Below are 25,732 nucleotides of genomic sequence, written 5' to 3'. Positions count from 1 at the left end.
TACTACTCAGACGTGACCATCCATATTAGAAAGATCCCCTCCATCCCCTTGTCGTTCCTATACCTGCTGGGCGCAGAGAAGGAAATTGTCCTGACTTCAGGGAGCTCACACTCCCAACAAATAAATAAAAACTCCTGTACCACAGGACAGATGCTAACACAGAGGGGAAAAGAAAGTGCTTTGGGATCCAAAAAGGAACCAGCGGATTCCTTCTCGGAGACTGGGATGAGCTCAGAGAGGTGGGTGTTAAATGGGTCTTGAAGGACGCATAGGAGCTCACCGGACTGAGCTGAAGGAAGGCCTTCCCTGCAGAGGGAACAGCATGTGCAAAGATGGCTGCCCAGAGTGTGGTGGCGTGGCAGTGCAGGGCTGTGGCCAGGGGTGGTAGGATACAAGGGCATCTGGCTGGGAGTTTGGACTTTATTCCAGAGGCTTTGGAGCATTGGAACAGAGAGCTCAGATTCCTGTTCTTACAGCTGCTGACCAGCCAGTCTGTCGACTGCAAAGATGACCTGATAAAGGCACCAACGACAGGCAGCTCTGAGCTCTCCCTGAGGAAGGTGCTGTGGAGCGGGGGGTCCCCAGACCCCAAATTCTGTTCTCCCTTCTCTGTACTGGTGCAGACCTTCCACGGAGCTGAGATCCAGACCCTTGCGACTTGCCATCACAGTTAGTTCCATAATAACTAGTGTCCTGGCTGGTCCTTCGGACCTCTCGAGGTGTCAGGAGGCCAGTCTGACAATCAAGCCTGGGAGTTACAGCTAATGCCTTGGTGGGGGTGTACCTGGGCTGCCAGATCTTCTCTCTGTTCCCACAATTCCCTTATTTGCAAAGTGCCACCAGCCAGCTCCTCCCCTTCAAGAAGAGCAGGTCCCCAGACCTCACTTCAAAGCCTCATTGGGGGCTGGCACCAGCAGTCACAGCCTCATGGTCCAGGGAGAGGACGGGGTGCCAGCTCAAGGGGCTTGAGCTATGAGGATAGAGGAGGAGACCAGGGCATGTGGCCCCTGCTGCAGGGATGCCACCCCTGTTCCACACAAAGCTGTGAGCCTGGCCAAGTCTCAGCCCCCACTGGGGGCCCAGCGTCGTCCTGGTCACAAGGGAAGTTAAGGGGCTTGGGAAAGTTACAGGTATTAAGTCATGGGGCCAAAACTCAAGCATCTAAATATCCCTCAATATATACGGTTAGTCATTTTTGTTGTTGCAAAGACAGGCTCAAATTACACATATGATTTTAAAGCCTATAATTTTGACTTTAGCCTTACATCAAGAACACCTTAGAAGGCAGCTTTGCTCCAGGGAAAGGCATTATGTCTAACTGATCTGTATCACACGGAAATGTTCAAAAGTGTCTGTGAATAAAGGAGTGATTGTGCAATTGTCGCAGCAGCATAACACGCCCCTTTTATGTAGGCATGCACTTTTAGATGAACAGGAAAAACATACCCTTGACAGGGACCTCCCAACACATCAACAGTGGCTCTCAGGTGGTGGGACCTGGAAGCTGCACTTTTATCAGACTCTAACAAAAAGGGGAAGAAAATAGCAACATCAAGAGCAGGCTAAGGAAGAGACAAAAGGGGCCCAAAGGCCAGCCTGAGAGAAAAGTGAGGAAAGGCCCCTCCCTCTGACTGGGCGCTGGAAGGGGAGGGGAGTCTTGTTCCAGAGTCTCAGAGTGCAGGGGTCCCACCGCCAGCATGCCACCTCCCTCTTACCCAACAGCTGCCTCTCTGAGTTACTGCCTCGCACTCACAACAGGTGGACTCCAGGGCAATCAATCATCCTGCTTTGTGGACCTGCATGGATGGCTTGGCCTAGCTCCCATCCAAACAGCGCAGAGGGACCAGGAGCCACTTTTGCCAGCACAGGGAGGGGCTTTCACTGTCTAGTGCTCTAGGGGACCAGCCAGCAGCCTGGAGAGAGCCCACCAGCCTCTGCAAGGGCTGGGCTTGGCACTGGAAGCAGAGTCCCCACAAACATTGTGGAAGGATGGACTTCACTTTAAGCTATCAGTGTATCAGTCAGGCTGGGCTAACTGCTGTAACAAATAGGCCCAGTGACACATAATGGCTCAGACGCAATAGACATTTATTTTGTGTTCATGTCAAGTCAAACCAGGTATTCCTGAATAGTGACCAGGCAATGACCACAACTGACTGCTGACCTCACAAAGAGGTACAATGGCCTCTACGTGCCTGCTGGCATCAGAGTTACTCAGTACATTTAGGAAATGTTCTTGCAGAAACACACACACACACATTTGGGATCTGATCAAGCCTCTTGGTCTAAGTACCAGTTTCAGGAAATTCATGGGACAGAGGAACATATTAAACCCATCCCGAAGGCACTCAGAAAAGCCAGACTGGGCAATTCTACAGGATTAACAACCTGATTTCCTCAACAAACAAACAGTAAGGGGGAAAAAAAAACGCAGGAAGGGAACCTGTAGGTTAAAAGAGAACTCAGAGACACATTGACCAGTTACAACATATGGGTCTTATTTTAAATCTGACTTAAACAAATAATTGAAAAATGAGGCAGCCAGCAGAATGAGAAATCTGGCTGGATTTTTAATGACATTAGGTATTGGTGTTATTTTTTTAGGTGGAATGATATTGACGTTATGGTTTTATTTTTAAATTCTTTTTATCTGTATAGATGAAATAGTATGACGCCTGAAATTTTCTTCAAAAGTAACCTCGGAGGGAGAGGTGGGTAAGGGTTCAGGAAAACAAGATGAGTCATGAGTTCCTAATGGTTCAAGCCGGCGAGTGGCCCACGGTGTTTTTTAGACTCTTCTCTCCACTTTTGTATATGCTTGAAATTTTCCATAATAAAAAGTAAAAATAAAATTAAAATCAAAGTAAATGGCACACCCATGTTCGTAGCAGCATTATTCACAATAGCCAAAAAGGTGTAAGCAACTTGGGTGTCCATTGATGGATGAATGGATAAACAAACTGTAGTCTATCCAGACAATGGAATATTATTTGATGTCAAATAGGCAGTTTTGAAACATGCTACAATGTGGATGGACCTGGAGGACATTATGTTACGTGAGATAAGCCCGTCACAAAAAGACAAATATTGTACAATTCCACTCATAGGAGTTACCTGGAACCGTCAAATCCATAGAGACAGGAAGTAGAATGGTGGCTGTCAGGGGTTGGGGAAGGCAGTTAGTATATAATGGGGACATAGTTTCCGTTGGGGAAGATGGAAAAATTCTAGCGATGGATGGTGGTAGTGGTTGCACAACATTGTGAATGTATTTAGTGCCACTGAACTGTACATTTAAAAATAGTTAACATGGTAAAGTTTATGTGATGAGTATTTTACCACAATTAAAGAAATTTTTTTAAATAAATAAGTGTACTCATTGGCAGTGGCTCCGTTCCAGGTGGGGACTCAGGACCCAGGTGGCTTTGATCTTCAACCCTGGCTCCCAAGGCTGCGACATGTCTGGGGAAGCCGAGGACCCAGAGGGGAGGGTCACTTCACTCTCAGCCAGCACACGGCCACCCCACCTCGATTGCATAGAGGTTGGGTAACTCCATCCAGCTGTGTGCTGGGGAGAAGGGACTGGGTTGGTGAGCCCAGAGTCCAGCAGGAGAAGAAACGCAGCCTTGTTTTATTTCAAGTTTCCTTGTTGCCCCAAGAACATTCCTACCCAAGGCTGTTTTCAAATCAGAGAGAAAGTGATTAATCTGTCCCAGGTGGAAGAGAGTGGTACCGTTGTGGCACGGTCCCTGTGCGGAGGGTGTGACACTTCCCTGTGCTAGGGAGGAATGTGGAGGTGAGAGAGCACAGGGCACCGATAACAGAGGAATGAGCACTCCACCAGGCCCTGCGTTGGAGCGCTGCATTGTTTCCTGGGGCCACTGCAATAAACTAGCACGAAACGGCTCGGTCAGAACAACAGAACTTTATTTTCTCGTAGTCCAGGAAGCCAGGCGTCCACAATCAAGGTGTGGGTGGGGCCACACTCCCTCTGGAGGCTCCAGAGGAGGGTCCTTCCTGCCTCTTCCAGCTACTGGGGGCCCCAGGTGCCCCTTGGTCTGTGGCCGCATCACTCCTGTTGGCCTCTCTACGTGTCTCTGAGTCCATAAGCAGTCTTCTTATAAGGACACCTGTCACTGGATTAGGGTCCACCCACCCTACTCCAGTGTGGCCTCCTCTTAACAAATTATATCTGCAAAGATGTCATTTCTACATAAGGTCACATCTGAGGTTCTCAGTGGACATGAATTGGGGGGGCACGGTTCCGCCCCTATCAGCCCCCCATGACAAGTACTGTGCTCTCACCAGCCCCAAGGGTGGGAGGTCTTACGGATTTACGGTTGGGGGAGACTGAGGCTCGAGGAGCAGAGCTGGGACTCTAACACTATCCATCTCCCCCTATCCAGGGGCCCAGGGAAGACAGGGTGGAGCCCAGACAGGCGAAGGTGAGATGGGAGAGCAACACACACCTTCTTGACTCCCTGACACTCTTGTGATTTCCTGGGTGGCATCCTAAGGTTCAGGAAGGGGTCAGCGTCCTGAGAAGCTTCAGTCTTTCTTCCCCGAGGAACCCAAGCTGGGGAGAGCTTTGTAATAACGTCTCTGGTTGACCTTGGGGGAGGGACTGAGTCTCCCTAGTGACAATGGCAGGAAAACTCAGGTCTGCCCCCAGGCCAACCCCACTGCTCCCCAGGGGTGCCAAGGGCTCAGAGTCAGGGAGTCAGTGCAGAGCAAATGCAGCAGACCCTGAAAAGAGGGCACATGTATTTATTAAAAACCCAAATTGTAGGCAGTTCTCCAAAAAAGGTGCATGCGGCCAACAAGCACAAGAAAATATGGTCGACATCACCTGCCATCGAGGAAACGAAAATCAAACTCATGAGATGCCACTAGGATAACTAGAATCAAGCAAGAGCTGGCGAGAATGTGGAGAAACTGGAACCCACCTGCACTGCTGATAGGAATATAAAAAGGAGCAGCCACTGTGGAAAAGAGGGTGGTAGCACCTCAAAAAGTTGAACCTAGAATTGCCACGTGGCCCAGCAATTCCACTCTTAGATGTATACCCCAAAAGAACTGAAAATATGTCCATAAAAGAATTTGAACACGAATGGTCATAGCAGCATTATTCACAATAGACAAAAGTGCAAACAACCCAAATGTCCATCACAGATGAATAGTAAACAAAATGTGGTCCTTCCACACAATGGAATATTACTCGGCCATAACAAAGGAATGAAGCTCTGACACACGCTACAACATGGATGAACCTTGAAAACATGGTGCTGAGTGAAAGAAGCCAGGCACAAAGGACCACCTATTGTGTGAGTCCACTTACATGAAATGTCCAGAATAGGTAAATTCATACCAGATGTAGGTTTGTGGTTGCAGGGAACTGGGAGAGTGATTGCTGACGGGTAACAGGTTTCCTTTGGGGGTGATGAAATGTTCTGGAGGGTTGCACAATCTGAATACACTAGAAACCAGTGCACGGTACACTTTAAAAGGGTGACTTTTGTGGTATATGAATATATCTCAATAAAAAGAAAAGTGACTGAGGCACTTCTATTTATTCATTCATTTATTCATGAATAAATGAATCTCTATGTTGCTCCCTTCTAAAGTTTAGACAGAGTTCATTTGCCCAGTGTCCCCTCAGTAGGGACTATCCCTCCCCTGTTCTATGCCCTAGTGGGGTGTCAGTCAGGGTGTCCGTCCTCTGACCACCTTCCCCCACATTTGAGGTGGGCACATGACCCAGCCTGGCCAATCAGAAAATCCCATCTCTCATGGGCAGTGAGTGGGCAGGTGACTCCAGCAGAGCCAACAGACCCTTTCCAGATCATTGTTGTACAGGTACTGGGAGAAAACGCTCTCTCCTTCCTTCCAGGATCAAAAACTATAAGGATTCTGTGGACTCTGGTCTTTCCTACCACATATGCAGAGAACCTGCTGGAGAATGAACTTAATACGGAGAGGAAAGCAGAACCAAGAGAGGAAGAGAAAGACAGAGCCCTGACTATCTGAACCCTGGATCCAGCTGTGCCTGAAAACCATACGGGAATGGGAGCTGATACAGGGCCTGCTTGCTTGAGCTAATTTGAGCTGTGATTCTGTTGTTTGCAACTGAGTCCCGATTAGTACAGCCAAATCATACTTTACACAGACATAGGTTTGGAGAAGACCTCAAAATTACTCTTCAAAATCACCGAAAGTATAGTTCTACGTTTAGGGGCTCTGTAATGCAAACTACATAGCTCTTTAAACAACGGAAACTACCCTTAGCAAGATGCTTTTGCAGTGAGAAGTTCCCTTTTCCCATCTCATTCCTTTCATCCCTGCCTCTGTTTCTCCCTCCTGCCTCTAAGCTGATAGTGTTGAACCCATAACTTTAATACTCCAAGGTGTGACTTCTCTGGACACTAGACAGCTGGAGAGGGAGACCTGGGGTGGATGACCCACTGCCTGCCACAGCCCATTAATGGGTTTTTGGAGGCTCAGGAGGCCCAGGGCAGGATCTGGGGTGCTGGTGGTAGGAGAAGGCTGACAGCAGACAAAGCCTGGAGCTCGCAGTGGAATGGCGGGGACATTTTGAGAATACTGACATCTGTAAGCAGAGGCAGGTTCTCTTAGTAACCGAGATAATCCACCCCCCTTCTATCTCACCAAACCATCTGTGAAGTCCAACACACACACACACACACACACACACACACACGCACACACGCCTTGTGTAGGTTGTTTTTCATGAAAAACTGTCATGGCCAGCAAAAAGCCAGAAAAACTGGAGCAGTGCCCACAAACTGGGGGGCAGGAAGCATGAGCACGTGAAAACCAAATAAACTTTGGAGGGAGGAAGGCATAAGGGGCTTGAGCTGACTCTGGGTTGTTCAGGTGAGTAGTAAGTTCTGATCCAAGCTCTCTGGAGGGCAGGCTTAATCCCAGGGACAGGCGCTGTGATCTACAGAGGAGCTGAGGTGAAGAAACCAGAAGAAAGGCATTCACAACCACGGGAACAGCCTAGTCGTGGGGCAGTGTGCAGAGCGCACTGGGATGTGACCCCAAAATTCACATCCACCAGGAACCTCAGAGTGGATCTTATTTGGGATAGGGTCTTTACAGATATAAGGTCATATTGGATTAGGGTGGGCTATAAATCCAATGATGTGCTCTTATAAGAAGAGAGGACACCGAGAGACACAGAGAAGAGGAGGTTGTGTGAAAACAGAGGCAGAGACGGGGGTGACGTGGCCACAGCCGACAGATGCCTGGAGCCCCCAGAAGCCAGAAGAGGCTGGAAGGATCCTCCCCTAGAACCTTGAGAGGGAATGGCCCTGTTGACACATTGATTTTGGATTTCTGCCCTCTAGGACTGTGAGAGAATAAATTTCTGTTATTTTAGGTCCCCCAGCTTGTGACACTTTGTTATAGCAGCCCCAGGACACATACACAGACAATCAGACAATCAGGATTGTCTCTAAAAGGACCAATGGTCCAGTGTGGCTAGTGTGAGGGCATGAGAACGGTGAAGACACTCCATTCTTCCTTCAAGAACTACCCACTGAATCCTGTATCCGTCAGCTATTTCCACCACAATGCTGTGTAACAATCCCCCCAAAGTAGGTGGCTTAAAACATTCTTGCTCATGCATCTGGGTCATCCCAAGGAACTTTGTGTGTGGTGGCTCCCCAGGACATGTCATGGCGTTGGCAAAAGAACAAGAGAGGCGAGCATACAAAGCCTCCCAGGGCCTCAGCTTGGGACTTGTATGCCATCACTGCCACCCTATTCCACTGACCAAACAAAGCCTCAAGTGGGAGGGCCAAAAAGTCACAGGACAACGGGCATGGTCCCAGTAGTGGGGCGAAGCATCAGGAACAATTGTGAAATCTACCACGGCGCCTACCGGTTCTGGCTAGACTGAAACAAACTTAAATGAAATTAAACTTCTCAGATGTGACCAGCGTGGATATGGCTGTTGCAGGCACTGACTGTGCTGTTTCACCAAGGTGGGGAAACTGAGGCCTGGTGACTGCCAAAGAGTTGAGGGGAGGGAGTGTTCTCCACCCCTCTCTCCTTGCCTGTGCTAACGTGTCACAGAAATGACAACCAGGTGTCCTCTGTCTTTCCTTGTGACATTGTTACTCTTCACAATGACCCCAGCAGGCACACACTATCTTCAACCCATTTCACAGGGTTGAAAACGAAGGCCCAGGGAGTTTATGCATCTTGCCTGAGGGCCCAGAGCTAAGAACAGCAGAACCACTTACTGTTTCTCTCAAAGATGGAGAAAAAATGGGCTCCAGCTGCAACAGGAGGGTTTGGGGTTAGATTTACAGGAAAAATTCCTGCAGCCACCAAGTCTGGGGACAGATGACCAAGATGGTTTTGGAGTCCCTTTCTCTAGGGCCTTGTAAAAGGCAACAGCTTCTCCTGGGAGGCAGGGAGCTCAGGGGAGGATGGATCAAACGCTCTGCAGCCTCCTCCTCCACCCCCAGCCCTGGGTGCTCCTAGATGCAGCCAGCATGTGAAGGGGCTGGCTCCCTGTCTCCCCATGTCACCCAAGGTGCTTTCCAAGTGCCAGGTGGGAAAGCTGCCTGTGGGTGAGTCAGAGGCGCTGTGTGTTCTGTCTGACAAGTGGCACGGAATGAAGTGGGCGACGGTCCTAATTGCATCTGACAGCTGGTATCCCCTGACCTCATACTCGAGGACGAGACACCGTGGAGCGAGAACCAGAGGTGATGGGGGTGGGGGCAGGAGCTGGCTCCCCAAGTCCCAAGACCCTGACACCTGCCAGCTCCCAGGAAGCACCGTAGAGATGCTAGACACAGGCCCAAGGTCAAGAGTTCCTGGATCTCTGGGAAGGAACCCAAGGATTTTGGGCACACATGGCCTCAGGCAGCAGCTTTTCTGCCCCTCAGCACACCCTCCACCTGGTCATTTCCCAGGATCATGCACCTACTCCCTAATCTCTCCTCCATTTGTTTTTTCTTTTTTTAATGTTGGGAGGACAGAGCAGGAACAGATGGCTATTGCCCATGTGGCATGTGGCTGGCCCTCCCCCGGAGGCAGGAAGCCACACGTACCCTGCAGAGGGCCCAACTCCACAGGCTTGGAAGCACGGCTGCAGAGCAGGCCGCCTGGTGGGCACAGGAAGAGGATGGGCAAGCTTGTTCTGGAGGACCACACTGGGGGAATACCCGGGTGACGTGTCCTGCCCTCAGCCAGAACGGGCAGTGCACGGTTTCCTATGGAGCTGCAGCAAATTCCCGTATGCTCAGGGGCTTCAAACAACACACAAGATCAACTTACAGCTCTGGAAGTTAGAAGTCCACAATGAATCTGCCGGGGCTGAAAGCAAGGTTTCAGCAGGGATGGTTCCTTCTGGAAGCTCTAGGGCACAATCCTTTTCCTCACCTTTCCCAGCTTCTAGAGGCCACCTGTATTCTTAGCTTGTGGCCACATCACTCCAACCTTTGCATCCCTCACCCCAGCTCCTTCTCTGACTGACTCTCCGGTCCTTCTCTAATAAGGACCTTTGTGATGACACTGATACCCTCCCACCTCACAGATAATCCTGCACAATCCCCTCATCTCCAGATCCTTAATTTAATCACACCTGCAAAGTCCCTTTTGCCATGGAAGGTCACGTAGCCACAGGTTCCAGGGATTAAGACATGGACCTCTTTAGCAACCCGCCTCAGGGAGAAACCCCTCCGTGACACAGCAGTCAGTCAAGGCCACCCCACCACCTCCTCCTGAATCTTCTCTCCCAGCCAAGGTAAACTGGTGTAGCTTTTTTGCCAGGCAATGTGGCAGCATCTCCCACAGACTTTAAATGGAATGCCTGCTCTGGGAGATTATGGTGCAGACATACCCACGCCAGGAGCAAAGGCGGGTGAGCAAGGACAGTCTCTGCTGCCTCGTTTGTAAGACTGAGAGATCGGGCGCATCTGAAACATTCATGAATAGAGTTGGACCAATCTGGTGCATTGGACCATGGAACATTATGTAGCCATTAGAGAAACATATAGGTCTGGATATGCTGACATGGTAAGATGTCCTTCATATAAGCTAGGAGAAAAGAAAAACAAGCTAGAAAACAACACTAACAGTACAATTCTGTTGCTGGTACAAGAAATCATGGAGGTGTGACACACATATCTGCAAATGCATTGAAAAAAGTCCAAAAAAGCTAATGCCCTGTTAGGAGATGAGCAGGTGCTGGTGGGACATAGTCACTTCATACCAATCTGTTCATTGTTTTAATATTTTTACAAGGATAGATTATCATTTTAATAATTTTTTAACCTGAAATACCACCCTCCTCCCCCAATTTCAGATCCTCACAGACAGTTTCCTTTCAGATGCAAAGATGTTCCAGTCAGAGAGCCCAGGCAATCTCCTGGCAGGTAATTCAAGCTCCCACCTGGACCCCACCAGACTCAGAGCATGACTCCTTGTGCCACGGCTCTGGGACTGGCCTGGCACAGATCTGTAACTCACAGGAGCAGCAGAGCCACTGCGGACAGCTGACGGCAAACAGGCAGGGTGCCCTGAGACCGAGCGGTCGATACCAGCTCAGGGCCAGGCATATAGCAGGTGTTCGAAAAGCATATGGAAGCCCCTTCCTGAGCAGACCACATCTGAGGTTTATACACCAAATCCTTCCCATCCCAGCGGCAACACTGCATTTGGAGAACATGTCAAAGGAGCCAGCCAACCCATTTGCCCCCATATTCACAATCAGGGGTGAATATGATCCAGGTCTGAAGGGATCAAGAGATGGAGCAGGGCAAGAGGCAGCACCCCAGATGTGAGGTCTAGTTCTGACTGGGACACTGCCTGGTTGTGAGACCTGGGCATTGCCCTATAATATAGGGGAGCCTGGCTCTTGGCCATACTTCCCATGGGGCCCATTTTCCCACTGTGTTGGCAGGGACGGTCCCCATCCTGTCTGGCATGCAGATTCTATGTGCAGCGATCAATTAGTCATGTCTGCTGTGGGTGCAGGAGTGAGAATCGGTTGCCCATGTGCCAAGAATTTGTCATCTCCCATCTAAATGCTTATCAAGATCCCTCCTGGCTCCACCCACCTGAACCTATGTTTCTGCTCATTCAGCAAAGCATCACAAGATGACATCAGCTGACAGCCAGCAGGGAGGTGGGCCTGTCACCATAGCCCTGTCATTGCCATGATAACCCAGCCAGCCTCAATGCACAGGAACAGGTACCCTCATCCACCTGGCCTCCTCTGGGAAGGCGCTCGCCCCCACCAGGACAGACGGACGCCCTCTGTGTCCCTGGGCTTTCCAGCCCAGCCCCACCTCCTGCCCCATACCCGTGTCCATCCAAGGCTGCTCCTGCAGGAACAAGAGATCTTTGAAAAGCACAGCCACCCCTGCCTACCTCCTCCTCGTCCCCAAACATAGCAGTCATTCCCAGGAAGCAGAGGTGGCCCCAAGCTCCAGGCTGCGGGTTGAATGCCAGGCAGAAGCCAGGCCAAGAAGGGGGGGCCGGGGACATGGAACGTTTGGGACACCGTCCTGCCTGGTGTGTTCTGGATATCTGCTCCCCACCCCCACCCCCCAACCTCACCCCTAGTCACCTCAAAGTGCCATTTCAAGAGCCAACCTGGTCCCCTGCAGGGGTCTTGGGGTGGGGTGTGGTGCGCGCGCGTGTGTGTGTGTGTGTGTTATACACAATGAGTTCTCATTCTCTCCTTCACAAACACTCCTCATGCCTACGCACTGAACACACCCCATCTTGTGCCATCCCCACAACATAGGACCGCAGGGGAAATTTCCCTCCACGGTCCTCTGCAGAGTCAGTGACCCGCCTAAGGCCAGAGAGGGAGCCAGTGAGTCAGGACTCAGGCCATGTCCATGAGACGTCAGGGCCCAGGCGCTACACCACCAGACTAAGCCTCAGGAGCACGCAATTCTCTCTTCTGTGAACTCTGCCAGAGGACATTGCCTTGCAGGACCCAGGAGGATCCACCTCACATCCTCAAGAATCTGTGGCCATAAGCGAGGTCCCACAGTCCCCTCGGACAGGACAGATCACTCAGCTGTGGCTGCTCCTTGCGAGCTTGGTCCAGTCATCCCCTGCATCAAGGCAGCCACGGCCACCACCATGCCTCCTGGTCCCCAGAACCCAAGGAAGTGGCCGGTGCCCCAGACAATGAAAGAAAGTGGGGCCTAAGCAGTTATTCATTCATTCATTCAAAACATAGCTATTGCACAGACACTACGCCGTTGAGCCACACACTGTCCCAGGTGCTGGGGACTCAGCAGTAAACCCTGGAGGAGTTCACGTTCCAATAGAATGGAGTCAATACATGATAATAAACACTGCCTCTCAGCTTGTTATGACTTTGCAAAACCCTTTGACATCTTTTCACAGCAAACACTTATTGCAGATAAATCGCAGAGGAGGCAGAGAGCAGGGTTCCCAGCAAAAGGAACACCACCAGACTCCCATGTAGCTTTCATAGGGTCTGCAGGGTCTAATCCGTCCTGGGTTTCATACCGTTCAGAACCCTCCCTGTCCTCTGCCTGGGCAGACATAGCTAGCTGATCCCAGCACTCTCCCACTGCACTGGGTGCAGTGTCAGATACCTTCTTAAGCATGAACCCTCAACCCCGAGTGCTGCGGAAGTGTCCCAGGGCCACCACGGCGACGGAGGATGGGGAGGGGCAAAGGGGCCACAATCTGCCCCGTCCCACCCCTAGCTCAGCTCCTACCAGTACCTTTATCGGTTTATACCTTGGGGAGCTGTGAGTTTATGTGACTAAGGGCTCTGCAACCGAAAGTTAAAGTGTGATGCCCTCTTTCATCTCTAGTAGGTGACAGGTTTATATTTTGATTCTCAACCAGACCACAGGCTGGTCCTTGGAAAGACCAAGACCTCTGGTGAGCAGCAGATGACAGTCATGGGGTTTCATTTTCCAGGCCAGCAGCTAGGAGCACTGTGATCGACTAGTTATGTCTGCCACAGACAGGTTGAGGGGTGACAGAGAAGCAGCAGGCGAGAAGGTGACATATTTGCTATCCGGGTAGAGGACACTTCATAAAAGTGTCCCGAGGGTATGAAGGCAGGAGGGGTCCACAGAATACAATCTGTTTAAAGCAGGTTCACTGAGAGAGCCCTCAAGTTTCCCACTTGGCTGGGACTAACTACTGTTGGGTGACAGGACAGAATGGAGCCTGTCACAGCCTGTCACTAAGGGGAGTTCATAACGGGGTGCAGAGGACCCTACAGGAAGAAGTCACAGGTGAAGGATGGCAGTGCCTTCTTGCTCTGATCTTGTCTCGCCCGGATTGACCCTACTGGCACACCTTCCCTTCATCCTCGCCTCCCACTGAAGACACTCTCAGGGCACCCTCCACCTTCTGCCTTTGCCTCGGGCACATCTGTGGGCATCTCCTCTCCCCCGTGGCCTCCGATGAGAGAGGAGAGTGGCAAATTCTCAGGTCCCACCCAGACGTGCAGCTGAATCAGAAGTTCTGGGAGTGGGGTCCAGCCATCTGCGTTTTACATACCAGAAGAGGATGCTGGAGGTACCTGAGAGTCACCTGGAAAGATCTGACGGGCTCTGCAGCCCAGGTGGCTTCCCAGGAAGGAACTCAGCATCTCGAGGTGGCAGCGTAAGAAAGAGCACCCCAGGCAATTCCCCAGGTGGGTGGGGAGGGGAGCTGGGAACGTGCTGCAGACCCTGTCCCAAGAGGACTCCCAGCTGCCCCTGAGCTGTGTGGCCAGTCCCGGACCTTAGCTGCTATGGGCCTCAGTCCACTCTGTGAAATGGAGAGAATGGGACCACCTCTCAGAACTCAAACTTGGTATCACCCAGTTTTCCAGGAAAGCCTGTGTCCCCCTCCTCACAGCAGCTACTCTCAGGGAAGGCCGTGAGCACTCCGGCGGGGGCATGCCAAACTGTTTCTCTCTGACTCAGTTCAGTAACCTGTGCTGGGCCGGCCATAGCTCCTTCACCGCCTGGCCATCTCTTGGCTGTGACAGTGACCGGAGTCCACGCAGGGCCAGCCTCTCCACAGCCCCACGAGGTTGCTGTGGCCCCTTTCATGTGCCAATGGAGGGTGGGCCTTAGGGCTTTTGGGGTACTGACTCAGCCATCCATCTGCGGACTTCACTCTTGAGGATGTGGCCTCTGTTCCCTCCTCCTTTTTTTCAAACCTAAGCCCATTGAGAAAATGCAGGAGAGGCAGCTCCACCTGCCACCTAGAATGAGGCTCATCCTTATTCCCATCGTGGTAACCAAGGACACTGTCACCTCCCTCCTCTGAGGGGTGACCGGCACCAGGAGGCCAACACGGCTAGGTCACACCCGTGGATGTGCAGACATGCCCACCTCCCACAAGGCCGGTGGGGGCTGAAGGGTGAGGAAGGTCCAGCATGGCTCAGGGGAGGACAAGGAGCACACTGGGCCCCACACAAGCTGGAGGCTCTGTGTGTCGTTCCATCCCATCCTTCTATGGGAAACCTGGCCCAGAGAGGGTAAGCACATTCCCCAGGTAACTCAGCAGTGATTGGCCCAGGCTGGGCACAGGTTTGCAGGCTCTGTGAGCCCAGACTCTGAGAAGCGGTTCCAGGTGCTGCATGAGGTCTACTCTCCTCTTAGACACATTTTAAATGCCAGACTGTGATTTTGAACGTTCCCATGACCTAGGAGACCCACTTAGGAGGAGATGGAGGCAACAAGCAGGCTACATACCCCGTCCCTGGCACTGCACAGGTCTAGGCTCTGCATCACCCCCCCATAGCACCCACGTCTCCGTGCGTGTATGTGTAGTGTGTATGTCTGAATGTGTGTGTGTGAATATGAAAGAGTGGTGCATGTGTGTTATGAGTGCGTGTGCACACGTGAGTGTGTGTGGGATATGTGTAAATGTGCATGTGTACAGAGTGGGACACTTTGGTCAGCCAGTCCCATTCTCACAAAGGGGCTGGACTCCAAAGCCCCAAATGTAGCAGGTATATGCAACCAGGAACCCACTTTACCGCTCCCTAAGCACCTGCCTAGGTGCCTGTCACACTTGTGACAGGACAATCTGCTTGGTCGCACACTGACCAGCCCCTCAGCCCTCCTTCCCTCCGTCCTCCCTCCATGTAGTAACACACTGGCAGAGGCCCCCGCCCCCCAGGAGATTTGGACGCACCAAAGCTGGCTGGCCAACGCCCCATGGGTCCCAGGCTGCCCCAACTTCTTTGTACCCCTCTTGCCCTCCTGGCCCTCTCCCAGTCCCTGCTTCTCATGGGTGAGCCCTCAAAACCCCCCACACTCTCCTCCCTTCCCAGAGGGGCAGGGATGGCCCAGGCACAGGATGGAACTGTCATCACTTGGGTTCTCAGGCCTTCACAGAAGGCGAGTGCCATTATTCCTTTCACAGATGAGGAAGCTAAGGCTCAGGAAGGTTGAAAACCTGCCTTCGTGGAGCGCCCTGGGTGCACTGACTGAGCTCTGCCCACACAACCGCTTCGGCTCCCTAATGGGAACCAGTGTCCCCCAATCTCTGTGGGGTTTGTCAGAAAACTCCTCAGTCCTAAAAAGTTCACCTGGTCATTGGACTCTAAAACAAAGTCAGCTTCATGGAAGACCGTCCACTGAATCTTTGTGCTTCTGCCCCCCCAGACCCTCAGCCCAGAACTAACCTGCAGGTCAGATGGCAGCTGCCAAGAGCACCCCAAATCTTTGACAACGCCATGCCCTGCCCTGTAACTGCTTCTTGTCCACCGAAGTCAACAAAACAACCAAACATAATACAAAAGGTAAAAAAGAAAAAGCAAACATTGGACGGAAGGAAATATGCCAAAATGCCAGCAAGAGTCTCTGGTGACATATTAGACCAGACCAAATGTTGCTTTTCTCCGTTTACATTCTATTTTCCAATTTTTCTATATGGAGCAAGTATTACATTTATAATGGAAAAAATAACTATTGAACCTAATTTGATCTTAAAATACTAGGTGAGTAGTCATAACTGTGGCTCCTATTTATTTCCGTGCCTGAACATTTCTAGGGGAGGAGAGAGGGGGCGGACAGAGCAATTTTGGACCTCAGTGTTCAGGTATAGTAATGCCATTTTTCTTTTGGCTTCCTGGAATGGATTTCGTTTCCCTCTAAAACCTCAGATACTGTGAGTGGCAGATATTCTGCCAACAAACTGCAGCCACCATTTTTATTCTTTCACTGTGGCTCAAAGGTCACTGAAAACCAGAACCAAATGGGCTAAAATTTTAATTAAGTGACAAGGTTGGGAAGGCCTGAGCATAACTGAGCTGGGAGCTTTCCTGGAATAACTCCAGGCCTACCCCTGGCTGAAAATACAGAATCATCCAGAAAGATGCTGGGGCCTGTCGTCCTGGATGTCTCCTGCCTGGGCCGCCTGAAGGACCTAAAGCTGTTCCCAGACCCCTGTCTCAAGCCCCAGGATTCTCAGGGAAGACCCTGAGGGCCCTACTCTGATCCACGAAAGCAGACAGATGGCGGAAGCTTCCGGTTAACTCAGTCAGGAATTGTTTTCTTTAGAACCCAGGAGCATGGCTGCCTAGGGGGCACTTGGCTTTTAACACAGCAACTTCCTTCAACCTGCGGCAGGCATCTGCCATGTTCTGGCTGTCCACAGCCTCCCACAGCCTAGCCTGGACCAGACCTGGGCTCAGACGCTTACCTCTGCAGCTCCCAGAGATTCAGACCCTGCGTCCCCTTCTTGCAGCTCTGAAGCCCTCATCCCTGCACCAACACTACAGAGACCTCGAAATCCAACATGGTGCCCGCCAACGGTCCATTCCAGACCCACTGCTTAGGGCCCAGCAGCCCTGCTGACCTTAACTCAGTGTGTCCCTTATCCCATTCAGAACAGCTGTTGGCCCACAGCACCAAGACTTGCACGAACACTTTGCCCAGCGCCCACAGCTGAACTGTCAGGTTGGTGCCATCTCCCAGGCCTATGGACAATCTGGGCCTCAGGCTGGGGTGGCCAGGGCAGCTTACACCCTCTTCCCACATCCCAGCAATGCTGGGCACTCCATGCCCACCTGGGAGTGTGGCCACAGTGGCATCACACCTTTGTCTTAAGCCGGCAGTTGTCTAATGCACTTTACTAGCCGAACAGCCCCCTTTCTTTATCCGTTAATATTTTATGTTAAACACAGCATGTAAAACCGACAAAAGAGGTACTTCTCTGTGTGAGGAGAGGCTGTAGCAGCCAGAACCTCCTCAGATCGACCCTTTCCTTGCCCTCCCTCTGAGAACTTCGGAGGAACCCCAGGGTTCCACGGGGCATAGTTTGAGAAAGACCAGTGTAGGCCTCCAACTGGGTGTCATGATTGACCAGATCGGGCCTGGCTCGGCGACCCAGACCACCTTGCCACCCCCTGCCCCCACTTCATCCCCCTACCTGGAGGCTGCAATCTCCGCCTTCTGCTTAGCAATGGTGGCCGCCCGCTGGGCCGCCTCCACGGCCCGGTCCACCTTCTCGCGGATCTTGCTGGCGCGCAGCGGGATGAGGTTCTTGCGCTTGCCGCTCACGAGGATGTTCTGCTTGTACTTGCCCTCCTCCTTGGTACCGTCGGGAAAGGTCATGCAGCCGTAGCCATGCCGCCGGTTGCTGGCCCACTCGCCCTCGTACTTGAGCCCATCGGAGCGCTGGCTCACGCCAAAGCCGGCACGCTTGTCGTTCTTCCACTCGCCCACGTAGGTCTCGGTGGTGGTGGCGTCGATGTCGTCCTCGATGACCGACAACTCGGCCTCGCCCTCCCCCAGGCTGATGGTGGAGTGGATGTCGCTGGCCGTGGAGCTGACCGTGCTCATGCCAGCCTCGCTGCGGAATGAGCTCTGCTTGCTGCGCTGGCTGGCCAGGCTGCTCTTGGACTCCGACTTGCGCAGCTTCAGCCCGCTCAGCAGCGAGCGCCGGAACAGCCCCTTCTTCTTGTTCTTGAGGATCTCGGAGTCACTGTGGGCCACGAGCACGAAGCCCCCTCGGGACACGGCCGGGGAGCCGGCCAGCGCCGGGGAGGCGTCAGGGTGCAGGGCCGCACCATTGGTGTGCTCACTGCGCAGAGAGTTGATGGACGTCCTCAAGGGCGAGCGGATGACTGCCGCCATGCCATAGGGGACGCTCTGTCGCACACCATAGCCTTGGCGCATGCCACCAACCCACTGGCCCTGGTAGGTCCCTGCAGAGACAAAGGAGAGAGGGTCAGTTCCCAGGAGGGTGACAGAGAAGGGGCACCTCACACGGCAGACAGAGCCTCCATGGTGCTCTCTGTCTTGGGGCAACTCGGCGAGGTTAACAGTGAGGCAGGCAGACCATGGTACATTTTTATGCTTTATGTCACTGGTGGTTGTTTTCAAAGACACTTCCCTCCTGCTTCCCACAGTTGAATTTTGTTCTCTCTCTTAGAAGTTGGGGAGCGGGGAAGGGAGGCCTAAGAGTCCGGATGTGCAGTCAGGAGCACAGAGTCAAGAGTGAGTTGGAGAGCTCCCCCTGCACGTGGGCAGAAGGCCAACCCAGCGAAGACCAAGGAGGGATGTAGTGAAGAAGAAAGAAGAAGCACAGCCTGGGTGAGTGGCAGCTATGGGAACACGTGGCTACAAACTGGGTACGGAAGAGGCTGTCTTAGGAGGTAGAAAGTTCCACGTTGCTGGAGGTATCGAAAAAGAGTTTGGAAGAGCACTCGGGGGCAACACTTGAACTGCATTGGGACCTTAAATGCTTGGGGACCTTAAGGCATTGAGATTGGCAGACCTGATATCCCCAAAAGAATCAAAAGCAAGTATTCGAAGAGCTATTTGCACACTTGTGTTCATAGCAGCATTATTCACAATAACCAACAGGTGGAAACAACCCAAGTTTCCATAGACGCATAAATGGATTAACCAGATGGGGTCCATCCATACAATAGAATATTATTCAGCCCTGAAAAGGGAGGAAATTTTGGCATGTGCTCCAACATGGAGGAACCTGGAGAACATTATGCTGAGTGAAATAAGCCAGTCACAAAAGGGCTAGTACTGTATGATGACATTTACATGAGGTGTCTAGAATAGTTAAATTCATAAAGACAGAAAGTAGAAGAGTAATTGCCAGGGGCTGGGGGGAGGGAGAAGTGGGGAGTTGTTTAATGGAAACAGTTTCTATCTGAGGTCATGGAAGTTTTGAAAGTAGATAGAGGTGACGATGGCTGCATAACATTGTGAATGTAATTAATGCCACTGAATTGTGCTCTTAAAAGGGGTTAAAATGGCCAATTTTATCATATCTATCTATATCTCAACATAATAAAATAAAAAGGAAAAAAAATCAGCAAAACTGGGCTCATATTCTTGCTCTGCTTATAGGCTGTGTGACTTTAGGCAAGTTTGTTTCTCTCTTTTTTTTTTTTAAGATTTTATTGGGGAAGGGGAACAGGACTTTATTGGGGAACAGTGTGTACTTCCGGGACTTTTCCAAGTCAAGTTGTTGTCCTTTCTATCTTAGTTGTGGAGGGTGCAGCTCAGCTCCAGGTTCAGTTGCCACTGTTAGTTGCAGGGGACACAGCCCACCATCCCTTGCAGGAGTCGAGGAATCGAACTGGCAACCTTGTGGTTGAGAGGACGCGCTCCAACCAACTGAGCCATCTGGGAGCTGAGCGGCAGCTCATTGACTTAATTCTAGTTGCGGAGAGCGCAGCTTGCCGACACCTGTGGGAATTGAATTGGCAGCCCCCGTTACCCAGAGCTCGTGTTCTAACCAACTGAGCCATCCATCCGCCCCTAGGCAAGTTTCTGGACCTCTCTGTCCCTCAGTTTCCTCATGTATAATAAAAGGAACCTAAAACTCCTCACACCATAGGTCGCTGTGAGAATTAAATGACCTTCAGCAAAGTGAGCGTCCACCTGCATCTGTCCTTCGTGTTATTAGAGGTATTAGCAGGCCTCAGCAAGACACCAAGGAGGGGACATTCCATCTGGTAAGGGCTTTGGGATGAGAATGGGGGGAGGGGGTTCTGTCCCATTGCTCTTCTAACTCACTGTCGCAGAGGCTGCACACCCGAGGTTCAGAGGCAAAGATTAGCTTGTTCTGAGCGACAGAGAAGGTGGAACTACGGTTCCAGATCCGGGGTGCGGGCTTTCCCTCCCACTCTCCCTGAGCTCCCATGTCCTGCTATCCTGGCCTTCCACAAAGCCACCCAGCTGTGTCCTTGAGGAGTTCAGTGACCAGGACAAACCACAGCCTCTCTGAGCCTGTTTCCAGTGAAGCGAGGGCAAGCACTCAGTGACTTACTCCTGAATTCTGGGACTTTGGAGATTCCATGATGGATTAGCTGACACTGGGAAGGGTTAAAATGTGCACACAGAGCATACCCAGGGCCCAGACAAGGGTGACCAGCGAGGACAAAGGATCTGTAGAGCGAGGCTTCATTTAAAAATATATCTATCACTTCATGTCCTGAACAGGCAAATCCACAGAGACAGAAAACAGACTGGTGGTTGCTGGGGCTGGGGGGAGGGGGAATGGGAGTGACTGCTAACGGGGATGGAGTCTCCCTTTGGGGTGATGAAAATGGTTTGGAACTAGATAGAAGTGGTGGTTGCACTAAATACACTGAATTGCCACTGAATTGTTCACTTTCAAATGGTCAGTTTTACATTATGTGGATTTCATATTAATTTTTCAAAACAGATGTAATGATTGGTAGCAGAGAAATGAATGGAAGCACTGTGAAAAAATATATATAAATAATTTCAAATTCCCAAAATTACACACAAGAAGAGCTAGTCAAGTTCTAAGGGGTTTTGAGAGTTGAGTCAGGGATGGGCTTTAAAACAAACCCCTGTGGTTGACCAGGTCTTGCTGGGGTGACTAGTCTAGAGGTGCTGGAGCTCTGGAAGAACAGAGCTCACAACCTGGGGGACCTCACTTCATTTCTCAGACCTCGGTTTAGTCCCCTGTGAAGTGGGGGTGAGAACTGTACCCACCCGCTAGGTTCAAATTCTATAACATATGCAAATAAAGCACTGGGTGTGACAGGGTGGCTAAGCCTTCCTTGCCCAGAGTTTGTAATCTTGTTGTATTTGTATTTTTGTCCCCAGTGGGAACACATCTCTGATTTCATAACTGACGTCAATAAGAAAATGGATTTCGATATACAGAAACACTCTCCAAATCAGCTCCGCTATGAGTGGCCCGGGCAGCTCGGCCTCATGGCTACACAGCAAAGGGTGGTAAAGGGTAAGAGAGAATGCAGGCCAGCTCAGTGAGCAGGAGACAAGGAGACGGCCAGGAGCCAGGAGATGGTGCCTCCAAAAGGGAGGCTGCCGGGCGTTCACTCCCCACCCCCGCTGGGCCTCTTCTCTCACCAAAGTCCTTTCTTTTCTCTTTCTTTCTCTCCCCACTCACCCCATTTCTCTCTGTCTCTCTCTCTCTCTCTCTCTCCCCCCCTCTCTTTCCCTCTCCCTTTCTCTCTCTCATTGGGGTTGGTGGGGGACCCCATCACCCATAACGCCATCATGACCTGGACAGGAGATCTGAGTGGACTCCGGTGAGGAAATAAACCTCTCCAAATCTCATCAATGACAACTAGAATGATCCAGATGGTGGGGAAGGGCAGATGAGTGAGACGGGACCACCAGTGGGTCTCATGCTTGAACAGAATCAGCATTCCCCATCAGGCATGTTAAAACCCAAGTTTCTGCACCAGTGGGGTGAGCATGGCCTGAGAACCGGCATTTCTAATAAGCTCTCAGGTGAGCCTGACGCTGTGCTCAGGGGACTGCCCTCTGAGGTTCACTAGACAGTCTCTCCAGCACCTGGCACAGCACCTGGTGGGCACCAGTGCTGTCTGGTTCAGGAAACACCTGGGTCTGAATCTGAAAACCAGAGCCCCAGCCGGAGTGCAGCCTGGCTAGCTTGGTCCACACTCAGCCAGCTAAGATCCAGCCTCAACCCCAGCTCCTGGCATCTTGGCAGTGTGGACAGTTGGCTCTTGCCAAGTTATATGCATCTCTCTAGGGCCCCACTTGTCTCACACACTCTTATTTTCCTCTTCTGTAGCCCCCACCCATCAGCTGACGTCCTGAAGCCTTCATCATGTCCCCAGAGAAGCAGCCTCATGGAAACACACACAGCCTCACTATGTGCCAGAGCCCAGGGCTGGGACAGCATCAACTTGGAGACGTACAGCCAGATGAAATGGCCTCTGGCCTCTGTAGCAACAAGCCCAAGGCACGTGTCAGATTTGGCCACAAGAAGCCCATGTGGAACGGCGTCTCCCTGCGAGGGTAACGGACATGAGGAAGCACTGAGCAATACCTTGTTATTTCTCTTGCTTCACACTTTAACTAAGTAGTAGTTTTCCCAGAGTTTCTGGACACAAAAGGCAGAGTGCACTTCATTCAGAGTTAAAAAGACCACCACAGAAATTTCACAGCACAAGGGCCAACCCCAGAAAAATCCAAGCCCGGCAGAAGCCTGAAATGCCTGGTGAGGAAGCTACTGTTCCCCAAACATCCCTGAAGATAAGAGTCACCTGTTGTATTTGTATTTGAGAGAGAGAGAGAGAGAGAGAGAGAGAGAGAGAGAGAGAGAGAGAGAGAGACATCCTCAGGCCCCAACTCTGACCTACTGAATCAGGATGGCCCGAGAGGACCAGGTAGTTTGTACATGTCGCAGCTCCTAGGTGATTCTTCTCGTAAGGGCATCCCCAGGGTATATTACAGATGTGGAAAAGGAAGACCAGGAGGTGAAGCGACTCGTCCAAGGTCCCCAGGCTCATAGGCAGCAGAGCCCGGGTAGCAGCATCACAGCACAGGTGGGCAGACTATGTTCTGGAACCTTCCCTACTTTACACTGTATCCTGGACCTCTCTCTACATTTTCTACATCATTAACAATGGTTGCAGCTAGTTCAACACATGAAGTTCCACAATCATATAAATTACAAGCCAGGCCTGTCCTGCGGGAGACCTTCCGTTGTTCATTTTTGATAGCTAATCTTTGTACACCATGTTAAGTTATATCCTTAGGATAAATTCCTAGAATAAAATTGCTTGATCAAAAGGAATGCTTTTTTTTTTTTAAGGTTTTTGATAAATTGCCCTTGGAGAAAAGACCACATAAAAACGACCATTTCCCCCACCACAGTGTCACCAAAACCAGAAAGTGTCATTTTGAAAAATCTGTTTCAGCTGGGCTCTGAAGAAGTCTGGCCACTGGAATTCGTTATGGGATGAACTGTGTTCCTCCCACATCTCTATGGTGGGGTCTACGCCAGAGCACCTTAGAATGTAACCGCATTTGGAGACCATTTTAAAAGAGGTGATTAAAATCAGGTTGTTAGGTAGTGAGCACATGAAAAGATGCTTAGTTAGCATCACTGATCCTGAGGGATTGCAAATCAAAACCACACTGAGTACCACCTCACACCCACTGGGGTGGCTACTATCAAAACAACAACCAACCAACCAACCACCCAAACAAACAAACAAAAGACAAGAAACAGCAAGTGCTGGAGAGGATGTGGAGAAACAAGAAACATTGTGTCCCATTGGGGGGAATATAAAACGGTTCAGCCACTGTGGAAAAGTCTGGCAGTTCCTCAAGAAAGTAAACATAGAATTAGCATATGATGCAGCAATCCCACTTCTGGGTGCACACCCAAAAGAATTGAAAGCAGAGTCTCAAAGAGGTATTTGCACACCTATGTTCATAGCAGCTTTATTTACAACAGCCAAGAGGTGCAAGCAACCCAAGTGTCCACGGACAGACAGATGGATAAGCAAAGTGTCCATCCACACAATGGAGTATTACTCAGCCTTAAAAGGAAGGAAATTCTGTAACACACTACAATACGAATGAACCTTGAGGTTTATTCATATGCTAAGGAAAGTAAAGCCAGATACAAAAGACAATTACTGTATGATTCCCCTTACATGAGATACTGAGGGTAGGACAGAGAGTAGGAAGATGGTGCCAGGGGTTGGGGAGAGGGGAATACGGAAGTGTTGTTTAATATGTAGAGAGAGGGTGGCCATCTGTAAGCCAAAGAGAGAGGCCTCAGAAGAACCCAATACTGCCAGTATCTTGAACTGTGAGACAATAAATGTCTGTTGGTTAAGCCTCCAAGTCTGCAATATTCTGCAATGACAGCCCTAGCAAACTAATACAGGATTCTCAGTCTCTAGCCAGGTGAATTAACTATATAAATAAAAAGCATACATTAGGAGGACAAACCAAGAGAAAGGATGAAAAGCCAGATTGCCCAGAACACATAAACAACACCTTTTTTTTAAAAAAGTTTATTGGGGTGACAATTGTTAGTAAAATTACATAGATTTCAGGTGTACAATTCTGTATCACATCATCTATAAATCCTATTGTGTGTTCACCACCCAGAGTCAGTTCTCCTTCCATCACCATATATTTGATCCCCCTTACTTTCATCTCCCACCCCCCAACCCCCTTACCCTCTGGTAACCACTAAATTACGTTCCCCAGATTAATTTAAACAACACCTTTTAAAAGAGAGCCTTCTTCCTTCCTACAGGACATAGGAAGAAAAGTTTCTGGAGAAATAGAACTAAACGATTGTGCCCTAGGGACACGAGGCAGAGAAGAGGGTGGAGTGAGGCAAGGACCAGACACGGGCCTATTAGGAGGAAGTCCTTAGTTCTGAACAGAGACAATGCCCACCTCCCCGGCCAAATCCAGCTGGAATATTATGCTTGGGCAGGATGGGGAGAATTTCTCCTAAGAGTCAGAGTTTGGCCAGGAGTAAAGGCTGCCACACACAGAACTTCCAATCAGCTTTTGGTCCCCTACTTTAATAAATGAACAGCTAAGGGTCATCAGACATTTGGAGAAAGCCTCCAGCAAGGAAGAGAGAGACTAAAACATACAAATAAATGGGGGGAAAAATTAGGGGGTGGGGTAACGTGAAAAATGCAAAGTGTGAAAAAGACATCAAGGAAGTCAGAATTAAATCTTCAGATCAGAAACTACATCCACAAAATGAGAATCAAATGAAACAAAATAGGAAAAGTCAGAAGGAAAGAAAGAGCTCCTGGAAATTAAAAGCATCATGGCAAAAATAATGTTGGTAAATGAGTTGGAAGAGAAATGCAAGAAAATCTTTCAAAAACTAGAACAAAAAGAAGAGGTGGGCAAAGTAGTGAGAAATACTAAGAATATTAGAGTCATCCATGAGTCACCCCGAAGGCCCCACATCTATATATTAGGAGCTCCAGAGATCAATGAAGGAAAATTACCAAAGGTATAAAATACGGACGTGTCCTAGAATTGAACAATGTGAGTGTTCAGGCTGTGAGTGTTCATAGACACCTTGCACAACAAAGGAAAGAATGCCATACCAAGGCATGACATTGTGAAATTTCAGAATTCCAATGAGCAAAGATCCCAGACACTTCCAGAGGAAAGGAGTAATAGACTAGACATGAAGGACTGAGAACCAGAATGGCATGAGACTTCTCAACAGTAATATTGAAACCTAGAAGTCAGTGGGAAATTGACTCTCCCCCCCACTCCCGCCACCAGTTCTGAACAAAAATGATATTCAGTCTAGAATTCTATACACAACCCATTTGCCAATCAAGTAATCCAGCAACAAAAACTGTATCTTCCATGCATCTTTTCTCAGGAAGATACTGCAGGATGTGTTCCACCAAAATGAGGGAGTAAACCAAGACAGGAAGACACAGGGAGATCCACCAGGG

General features: G+C 50.4%; 1 protein-coding gene across 2 annotated transcripts in view; it reads right to left on the bottom strand.

The window, feature by feature from the left end:
* The window catches only part of JPH3 (junctophilin 3), an 82,995-nt gene that overhangs the window by 34,795 nt on the left and 22,468 nt on the right, over positions 1–25,732 (bottom strand). For both annotated transcript variants that reach the window (XR_004425156.1, XM_033128630.1), the window contains exon 2: positions 17,419–18,196. Coding sequence is in view for 1 of the 2 variants with exons in the window: in XM_033128630.1 (XP_032984521.1) it covers positions 17,419–18,196 (778 nt within the window). In the remaining variant the exon portion in view is untranslated. The remainder of the gene's footprint in view (positions 1–17,418; positions 18,197–25,732) is intronic.

The sequence above is a fragment of the Rhinolophus ferrumequinum genome, chromosome 15 (genome assembly GCF_004115265.2).
Source record: "Rhinolophus ferrumequinum isolate MPI-CBG mRhiFer1 chromosome 15, mRhiFer1_v1.p, whole genome shotgun sequence".
Lineage (NCBI taxonomy): Eukaryota > Metazoa > Chordata > Mammalia > Chiroptera > Rhinolophidae > Rhinolophus > Rhinolophus ferrumequinum.
The sequence above is the reverse complement of the archived record's forward strand: the minus strand, read 5'-3'. Positions and strand labels throughout refer to the sequence as shown.